General features: G+C 49.1%; 1 protein-coding gene across 2 annotated transcripts; it reads right to left on the bottom strand.

Annotated features, from left to right (window-relative positions):
* Window positions 1–588: 588 nt before the first annotated feature.
* LOC125512349 lies at window positions 589–6,945 on the bottom strand. Of its 2 annotated transcripts, XM_048677446.1 has the most exons (6): window positions 6,544–6,945; window positions 3,675–4,063; window positions 2,944–3,069; window positions 2,677–2,851; window positions 2,453–2,572; window positions 589–2,383 (listed from the first exon to the last, which is right to left on the bottom strand). In XM_048677446.1, the coding sequence occupies exons 1-6, from the start codon at window positions 6,797–6,799 to the stop codon at window positions 1,140–1,142; spliced, it is 2,310 nt and encodes a 769-aa protein (XP_048533403.1). In that variant the 5' UTR covers window positions 6,800–6,945; the 3' UTR covers window positions 589–1,139. The 2 variants fall into 2 exon arrangements, with proteins under 2 accessions (XP_048533403.1, XP_048533400.1); XM_048677443.1 differs by having other exon boundaries at window positions 589–2,572; window positions 6,544–6,943.
* Window positions 6,946–10,384: the final 3,439 nt, after the last annotated feature.

The raw sequence follows: 10,384 nt of genomic DNA on the forward strand, positions 1-10,384 counted from the left end.
CCACTGGCGTCGACCTGTGGCCGGTCGGCACGCGGACCCGCCGGGAGCACAGCCTGCCTGCCGCGACTGCAACATTGACCGTGTTGACTTATTATTCCCCTCTGGTTTTTGGCCTGCACCGAACCACGCTGCATGCTTGTGCATATGTGTTCTATAGTACGTACGTACACTTGTGCCTACCCTGACCCCTGTATGCCTGTATAAGCACGGCACGGTTGTACCTTACGTCCGGTGTATATGTCCCCCGGCCGGCCAGACCTGGACGTACGCGCGGACTCTTGAAACGGCTCCGAGCCAGACACTTGACCTTGACGTGCATGCCGAAGTGAACGAGCGGCAGCCATCCTGTGCGTTGTGTACATACGTACCTCTCACTCTCAGAACTAACATCACATGGCTCGCAGGTTCGTTTAATCTATCAGTGCCAGGTGCGAGTAGGTGATGTACCAAGCTAGCCGATATACGCACTACAGCACAATCCGTTGACCAAACAGAGAAACGAAAATGACTGCGCAGTAGGTATGGCAGGTTCCTGCCAATGTAATAGCATATCAAAAATCTGCCTCAACGTTTCGGAGCAACACGATCGAGCTTAAACAGTTCCAGATTGGTTTGATCGCCTATTAGCCATCATGGAACAAGTTCACCTTGAGCACATGCTAACGCTGGCAGAAATCCGTCTTACCGGCCGGTGAACTGAAGAGGAGATCAGCGATCAGGGGTTTGCTTCAGACCCTGCCCTGCAAACATGATAGTTCCCCCACAGTTCGAGGCCAAACATGGTTTTTCGGGTTTACAACGAAATCATCTACCCGTCCGAATGCCCTACCTTGACACCAGCAAGAGACAACACTACAGCAACACCTAGCTACTCACCAAGGAGGCTTACAACGATCCCTAGATATGGCAAGGTTGCACCACAAACAGGGATGGGGAAATCAGAAGATAACATCGCGGGCCGAGATACCCCATAACTCACCAGGAGTGCCCTTCACCATGTTTGAACCGCAGAAAATAGCCTGGAGCAAGCTTTTAGGAAAAGAACCCCCCAAGACCGTCAAACATCTGTCGATGGCACGTTCATCCACTTCATCCTTCTTTACCATGCCCAGCCTCCTAAGCAATATAGCCTGTGCCCCCTACTCTGAGATGGGACACTTTATTTTGACGGTGGAAGGAAGACGAAATCTTCTTGGCGTAGGCCCGTGCGGATGGCGCTTAGCTTTTGCAGTCTTTTGTGCCAAGCCCCCGGCTTCTTGGGGCACACTTAACAACGGCGCAGAATGCAGAGCTTCCTCTGCCAACCCTGAATGATCTTTCTCCATCACTGAAGGTGCATCTTTAAGTCTACACAAAGGTGGTGCTTTGTTAGACGACGAGATCAGGATGGCTGGAGTCTCTCCAGTGACCTCTAGTGGTTCGGTAGCCGATAGCAATGTTGTTTTCTCGAACACTGCAGCAGGCGATGGAAGTAACTGGTGACTAGAGACTCGCAGCCCCACAGCACAAGGGTGCTCCACACCTTCAACAGCCTCAATGGAGGATGCCTCCACATCTGGATGGGACTTCAAAATTTCCAGCCTAGCCATAATAACATCTTCAACCTCATCTGATATGTCCGTGCTTGCATTTAGCTGCTGTTTGTTGCTTTCCAGACCCAGAGAAGTATTATCAGCACAGGACTTCAAAATTTGTAGCCTCGCCAAAACAGCATCTTCGACTGGATATAATCCCTCACTTCCTTTTTCCTGCTGTTCACACTTGTTGTCACCCAAAGGGCTTATTTTGTCAATGCGGGACTCCAAAACTTTCAATCGAGCAAACATTTCATGAACCTCATCTGATGCATGTATACTTGTGTCTAGCTGATGGTTGCTGCTTTCCAAACCCAACGAGGTTATGTAATCAGGGCGGGACTTCAAAATTCTCAGCCTCGCCAAAACATCATCTTCAACGGGATATGATCCCTTGCTAGGTTCTTGCTGCCTCTCACACTTACTCTCACCCAAAGAGCTTATATTATCAATACGGGATTCCAGAACTTTCATTTGAGCAAATATTTCAGCATCAAGACCATTTACGATGCTCTTATTTGTAGCAATAATGGACCCTGGAGATGATATATCTGAAGGAGGAGGTGGTGGTGGTTGAGTGAGAAGCTCCTGGCCGGTGGAGGAGCTCTGGCATGGACCTGGCAGAGAAGAGGCGCCACTAAAAATATTGTCTCCTTGATCATTCTTCTTGTAGCATGGATGAGGGGTGAGCCCCAACTTATGACAGTAACCACAGTATGGTTCTGAAGGATTGTCGGGCGCGGCCGTGTAAGGCTGTGACACCAATGCAGGCGGCGGAGGCACTGGGGAAGCAGCCGGGACTTGAGCAGCTAAAACATAAGTGGAATGTTGAGTTGTCACTCTATTTATCAGAGAAGAAGATTGACTGCTCTCACTACCTCCTCCATGACATTGCAAGGTCGCAGCACATGAACTGCAATATTTGGCATGATTACGTGGTTGGCCATCAGATACGGTTACTCTGGAGGCTTTTTCACTTTCTGACGGGTCAATTGGAACTGCATTGACCCAAAAAAGTTACATAGGTAAGTAAGGATATTGAAGCATATAGAGAACCTCGATAAATATCCAAATACAGTAATTCACAATCACATCGTTACACCTGTTTGCGTGTTGCTGAAAACTTCCATTGTTGCAAGCTTCATACGGGAACGTTGAAGCTCATATTTGAGTTTACACACCGAAGCTTCTGCTTCAAACCATAATTTTTTGTAAATTGACACTTGAGAAACTTCAGTATCATCGAGCATATTACCCTCTGGGAGCTTAGAAAGAGCCTGAACATAAGAATACATGAGGTTCATACTCGAAAAAAAGAATTGTTCGTCCAAATTAAGAATCAATGTATTCCAAATATGACCAAAGTTACCTGTGAAATAGATGTCTTAAATTCTGAATCTGACACTGAGTGTTCAGGCATTGCCACCAACAAATTGTTTCTCAAGCAACTGATTTGAACGGAGTCCCTCAAACAATCATCGCTTTTTAATGTAGCCTTGTACAAGACAGAAAAACAGAAATGAGTAAAAGCTAACCAACAAACAGTCCATATGTATATTTAATGTCTGAAAAGCAACATTATTTTTGCATGCCACTTGAAGGGGAACTAGTACAGGAGGATAAATGTACCAGGTCAAAGAAGTGAAAGTAATGACTAACGACATATTTTCTGTAAATATGAATCATATACTCATATCACAAGCACCGGTTACGTCGGGTGTTTTAACAACTTTCATATCTTCCATCAGTTAATAAAACTAATATATCTGAATTTCATCACTGAGTTCAAACTTCTAATCAGAACATCTCAAGTGTTACACTGATTTTCATGAACTACAATTTCCGGTTGTAGCTGAGCAAAACATTTTGTTATCTGAATTTAGTACGGTCGTCTCGGTAATAGTATGTCTAAGTTGATTTTCCTGTTTTGGTGGAGCTATATTGCAGGTCTAGTATTTTGGATTGCAACAATTTACCAGTTATCATCACATATTCGTAGCATATTCAGGTTGTGAAGCTCTATATAAATCTGGCAGCTTTTCTATGGTCTAAAAATTGTGACATAAATAACTATGCGATATAAAGGCATTTGCAAAGTACCTTGCCTCCTTTGGAAGAAGCAGCTTTAAGATTTCGAATAACAGATTTCAGAATCTTCTCTTCATATTCCTGTAACGAAGAACCACCATTGCAAGTAGACAGAAGCACTACTGACAAATTGTGTATTAGCTTCAGGAATGTGGCCTGATTCCTAGAGCTAGAGTCAGACATCTGCAACAAGTTCTCCTCAGCATCTGGATGGCAGTGAGAGTGTTCTTGACCTTCTTTTGTAAGTATTTGAGTGTTTGCATTTTTCTCTGCCTCTGCTGCTCGACAGGAAATATTTCCAACTGTGATTTCACTTGTCAGACTCTTAACAGGAAATGAAGGAGCAACATCAATGGGGCTTGTCGCAGGGCCTGAAAGATCCTTATTCAGATGATAATGTCCTGCATTTTCAGCACCAATATGATCAAACAGTTTACTTAGGAAGGCATTCTGTTGCTGACAGCGAACTTATAGTACAAAACCATTAGTAGACTGAACTTTCTCGACAAGTTCCTGGATTGGTGAGGGTTGCTCTGCTTGCTCGTGTATTAACTTAATTAGTTTATTTATCAGGCAAGAGCCTTTTACAATACACCCGTTGCAATTAGCAAGCGTTGTTATGTGCAATTATTCATTGCTGAAGTTGATCTCCTCCAAGTAATCCAACATAAATTAAAATGTCAAGCAAGAGCCTTTTATAATGCACCCATTGCAATTAACCAAGCTTTATCATGTCCAACTACTCATTGCTGAAGTTCATCCTCTTCAACTGATCCAACACAAAATAAAATGTTCTTCACAAAAAGTTTGTTAACATGTATAGCAGTAAATGGGCCACCTTCTTGCAAAGTTATCTGCTAAAAAAATTATTAACCACCCACACATCCAAAATAGAAAATACCGTTTCAAACTAGCATAAATGAAGAACTATTAACAAGTTAGTTTATCTTTTTCAATATTGACAAAAAAATAATTTTATCTTTTTTATACATTCCGAGTATACAATATACACTGGAATCAGTATCGATGGAGATGCCACCTTCCACTGGAAGAAAAATAAGCATTAATGAGACAAACAGGGCGTCAAACCTGGGGTTTGATCCCTGGTGAAGTGTGATTACAACCACCCCACTTCTATTTAATAATTTCCTATGTCGCATGCCCTCTTATACACTGAAATCTACTATAAGAAGCAACAAGAAACACAATTGAGATTTGCTGGAGTTGATTATCACAGTGGTGCACAACGGTGGAGGCAGTTCTGAGGGGTGAGCAGAGAGGGCAGATAAATATGGCACACACTATCTGTTTGTTAGGTTATTACTAGATAATTGCCCGTGTGTTGCAACAGGGTATAAATATTCTAGTACATTAGCCCATGATTTACCTTCCCATATTAATGTGATTGTGTAAATAAATGTTCATAAAATTCTGCCCGTGATTTATTATCTAAATAGAAACCACTTATTTGGTAAGAGTTTATTGGCTTACCAGAAAAAATATGATTTTATTCGGTTTTTCAATAAAAGATGGGACAGTTAAGACGGTTTTAAAGGAAAACAGGTGAAAAAACCAGAGATAGGAGGGGGAAAATCAAAGGGAAAAGGGAGTGGGGAACGTACGTAAGGTTGGATGAAGCACTCTGTCTGGCAGGAAAGGAATGGTGTTCTTTTTTTGAAGTAGTATAGAGACATATCTCTTCTTTGATATCCATATTATAACAAGGCACTCCATGCACCACCATAGTGACTGAAACCGTGACAGGGATATGATAAAGTTGAAAACAGTGTCGATTGACGTGACATGGAACTGGGATGCTGCAATGGAGGCAGAGACAAAGGTTGTGCCTAGGGCAGACGAAGAGGGGGTAAAGGGAAAAAAATGATCTGTTGTAATTCACGTGGCGGAAGCAGAACAAAGGGCAAGTTGAGAGAGAGAGAGGAATAAAGACAGACAGAACATTGTTTTTTTTTCTGTTATTATATATTTCGTATGAAATACGTAGCAAAAGAACGGTACTCAGCTAGTGTGTTATACAATTTTCAGTAAGTATATTACTCCCTCCGTCCCAAAATAGGTGACTCAATTTTGTACTAACATTGTACTAAAGTTAGTACAAAGTTGGGTCACTTATTTTGGGACGGAGGGAGTATTTGATTGACAAAACCAATCAATTGTTCTATCAAATTCTGATGGTTTCATTATTTCTTGCAATGTCATGCATATTGTAGGTGAAGTTTTTGATAGTGCTCCATATGGCACATACTCTGGGAACCACTGCGGCAACTTTATTGATCTGCATCTTCTTTTCTTCTCTAAGGTAGTATCCAACACTTGACAAACATATACCTACCATCCAGTTAAAATCCTACTAACAGAGTATAGTATGCTTCTCAAAATTTTAGCGTGTGAACAGAAGTAGCCTAGCTAGGGCTCGGCTCTTAGAGAAGAAAAAAAACAGTTTATATGACTGCCTCTGATGCCAAAATGGCAAGGTGTCAAAATGGAATCATGCTCTCAGATATGCCAGCAGCCAACCCCATTGTCCATTGATCACAGGATCTGGCATAAGGCAGCAACAGAAGGTGATGTAGTTAACTCTGATTCCGCACAAGCACGCAAGAAAAACTGTAACAGGCTAGTTTGACCATGTACAATCCGCCTTCATATCTTCAATTGTGCACATACGGTACTGCCGCTAGTTTCGCCATTCAACAATGGATCAAACCACTGCATCGGTTCACCTAACAATCATACGAACCTATGCGAGAATGAACAACAGACCAACAGAAGATGCTACCCCCAAGGAATTCCCGCATCTATCGATCACAAGTTCACTAAAGCACTAGTAACAGGAGTTGGTGTAGGGTAAAGGCGTTACCAGTATACCCTGGTGAGGCGGAAGCGGCGGCGTCCGGGGCCATGTATCTCACGGGGGCTTCCATCCACGACGCATTCCCCCACTCGCCCGTCGCGTAGAGGGAAGTGACGCCGGGGGCATCGAGGCTAGGGCTGGGGAATGTTTGGTCCGCGGGATGGAGCCCGTCCACGGTGAAGGGGGCGGCGGCGGTAGAGAAGGGGGATACCGCCACGTGCTGCGGAGGATAACCCCGATGATCGCTGGGGTAGGTGAGCATTTCGCCGGCGGCGAGCGGCTGCCGCTTGGGGAGTTGGGGTCGAAATTACTTGAGCGCTCTTGCATTGACTCCCACCCTCCCGACCTCCCCCCTTTGTTCTCCGCCCCCGCTCTCTGCTTCCTGGCCATGGCGGAGAGCCCCCGCTCCGTCAACTCCGTGTTCCCTCGGGAGAGGCCCGTCGTCTCTGGTCTGGGGATCTCCTTGGCTTTCGAGAGATCTGCCGAGGACGTGGCTGGCCCGTTGGCGCCCGGCGCGCCACCGGTCGCGCCTCTGCTGGAGGGTGCCGTGCCGGAGACCTGCCGGCGTGTGTCCCCATGGCAGGCGGCCCCTGTTTCGAAGAAGACCCTGTGGAAGAGGAGGGTGGGTGCGGATCTGCCAGCTGGGGCTCCGCGCTGCCCCTCGCCGGTGAGGAAGGAGGTCTCGCCGGAGATGCGGGACAAGTGCTTTCGGTGTCTTGCAAAAGGGCACTTTCTCAAGGACTGCACCAATGAGGTGGTGTGCTTCCGCTGCGGGCTCCCGGCCATGTTGCCTCGCAGTGCAAGCGGCCGCGCAGCCCGTCGCCGGTGGAGGAGCTCCGTCGGGATGCGGCGGCTAAGGTGGCTCGCCGTTCCGCGCCGCGGGACGAGGTGGGGTCTGGGTCGGCCAGGCACGCTGCTTCTGCCAGGGCCGCACCACCGTCGCCCTTGGCTGATCCTGCGGCGAACTCGGTGTGGCCGCGGCTCGCCGTGCCGCGCTTGGAGGTGGCGGTTGATCCGGAGATGGAGCCGTCAGAGTTGTGCGTTGTAAGGAGGACCCGTGCCATGGATGACATTGAGCATCGGCTTCACAAAGCCATGGTGGTGTACATTGGTGGGGACAGGTCGGAGATCTCGCCGGAGCTGGTGAGGCGTGCTCTGAAAGACAGGATGGGCATCCCTGAGGACAGATTTTTGGTGCACAAGTTCTGGCCGGAGGATTTCCTGGTGGTCTTTGCTAGACAGGAGGACAGGAATCTGTTGAGCAGGCGGCCGGTGCTGGAGCTTGATGGGCACAGGTTGTCGTTCCGGCAGTGGATCAGGCAGTCGCAGGCGGTGTTCGCGGCCATGCGCTTCAAGGTGAGGTTGGTCATCGAGGGGATCCCGGCCCACGCATGGGAGCTTGAGGTGATTGAGAGTTTGTTGGGCGGTGCATGTATCATCGATTCCGTTGCGCCGGAGACCTCTGCTCGTTCAGATCTTGCTGCGTTCAAGTTGCTGGCCTGGACAGCGGACCCGAAGCAAATCCCCACCCGCCGCTGGCTCGCGGTGCCGGAGCCGGAGGAGCAGAGGGCGCTTTTCCAGCCCAAGACTCTGCAATACAAAGTGCTCATACATCTGGACTCTGTGATTTCGTTCCCGGAGGGGAAGGAACCGTGGTTCTTAGGCGGCTCGTCGGACAGTGGCCAAAGCGGCCTGCCGGACTCAGAGATGGATATGGGAGGAGGCGCTAACACGCAGAACTTTGGCTGGCAGTTTGGGGTCCGCGACTCGAGGGGCGACAATGCCGGAGGGTCGGGAGGTGGCCGGAGCTATGCCGGCGGCGTGGCCCGCGGCGAAGCGCCATCGTCGGAGTGGAAGATTCCCCCCATGGCCCAGGCTAGAGAGAGATGTCGTGGTGGGGCCGGGGTCCGCGCCCACGATAGGCCGACGGTGCGTCAGTCTGCTTTTGACCGGATCGCTTCTGGAACCGAACAGGTGGACAAGGATGCCACGGGGATGATTCGAATTTCGAATCCCACTGGCGCGTGCGCTTCGAGGAGGCAGGTGGTGGGACAGGTGGTTCCAGAACGGTCCTTTGGAGAGGGGGCGACGATTCCGGCACCAATCATGCAGCAAGCAGTTCTGATGGACTCCCACACGCGATTTGATGCGACCCTGATGGATAAAGATGTTGAACCCGAGGAGATACGGCTTCTGGCAGCCCGGCCAGACATGACCAAGGGCGGGACTGGCGGGTCAGTGGTGTCGCACAGCTGGATGGCCCCACGACGGAGGAGGTGGCGATGGTAGTGGCCCCCACCTTGGTGGTTGGTGCGGGACTGGATCCCAGGTCGGAGGCACGCGACAGGGGAGACAAAGATGCAGCAATATCGGGAGGCGTGGACGGCCACATGCAGGCTGGGATCTCGCCCTCCACACAGGATCCCATTGCGTGTACGCTGGAGCCAGCCCCACACGGGCCCATCGGAGACCAGACGGGAAGTGGAGGATCTGTGGGATCAGTGCCCAGGTTAATTTGCTGGGTGAGTTGGTGCCAATGATTGGCACGGATGCCCAAACAGGCGGGGACAAGGGGGCCCCTAGACAAGTGGCGTCCATGCAGGAGTTCGAGGCCGCCCAGCTAATTCCTCACGTAAACAGCGACATGCAAAACGTGGAGTTGGCATGCAATGGTGGCATGAAGCCACAGGAGGTCGCTGCTTTCGGAAAACTGAAGTGGTTCTGCAATGCCCTTGTCCGCAAGTTGGCACCCCCTCTCCTTCAGGAAGTGCAATCATCGCTGAGACCGGAAGCAGAACCATTCACGCCACGACGTACTACACGAGGAGCCAAGCGCGCGAAGTCATCGATTCCCGCGAAGGCTACACAGGCAGAGAACGTGCTCATGCGGGCACTAGGTCTGGTCCCAGAAGATTTAGAAGGAAATGAGGACTCAATTGCTGAGCTTGCGGACATCTTCGACACCCCTCTTCGCGAGCAGCATATCAAAGTGATCGCCGCCCTGTTTGGGAAGGAGGTCCCTCCGGCTTGCGAATTGAGGGCCGACAACATGGTGGTGGCAACCCCAGCTTGATGGTTGGGTTCGGTAGTGGGCGGTCCTCATCAATATATCCATGGATCCTAACCCACATGTGTTGTGTTGGAACGTGAGGGGCGTTAACAACCCTACCAAGAAGCATGCAGTTAGGGAGTTTGTAGTGGCGGCCAAGGTTAGTCTTGTGTGTCTCCAAGAGACGAAACTAGATGTATTCGATCCTTTCATCGTTATGCAATGCATTGGCCCATCATTCGATGGGTTTGACTATGTGCCGGCTGAGGAGATTCGTGGGGGCATCCTACTTGCTTGGAATAGCACGGTGCTATCCGTGCATAACATCGTGCGTGACACCAACTCTATCACAGGGCTCGTTCATGACAAGGGAGGATCGACTTGGTGGGTCACGGCGGTGTACGGGCCGCAAGGAGAGGGCCCCAAAACTCAATTTCTATGCGATCTTCATGCTTTGCGCGCGGCCTGCCCTGGGCCGTGGATGGTTTTGGGAGACTTCAATATGATTCTTCGGCCGGAGGACAAGAGCAACAATAATATCAACAGACGAATCATGAGGAGATTTAAGGAGTTTGTGGACAATAATGAACTTAAGGAGGTTTACATGCACGGCCGGAGATTCACGTGGACAAATGAAAGGGATCAACCGGTGATGACAAAGATCGATCGTGTGTTGGTGACTGTGGACTGGGAGCTTTCTCATCCGGATGTCCTCCTCCAAGCTCTGTCCACTAACATTTCGGACCATGCCCCGCTCCACCTGTCTACTTCAGCTCCTTTCTGCCACAAGAGAAGATT

Source organism: Triticum urartu, chromosome 1 (assembly GCF_003073215.2).
Source record: "Triticum urartu cultivar G1812 chromosome 1, Tu2.1, whole genome shotgun sequence".
NCBI lineage: Eukaryota > Viridiplantae > Streptophyta > Magnoliopsida > Poales > Poaceae > Triticum > Triticum urartu.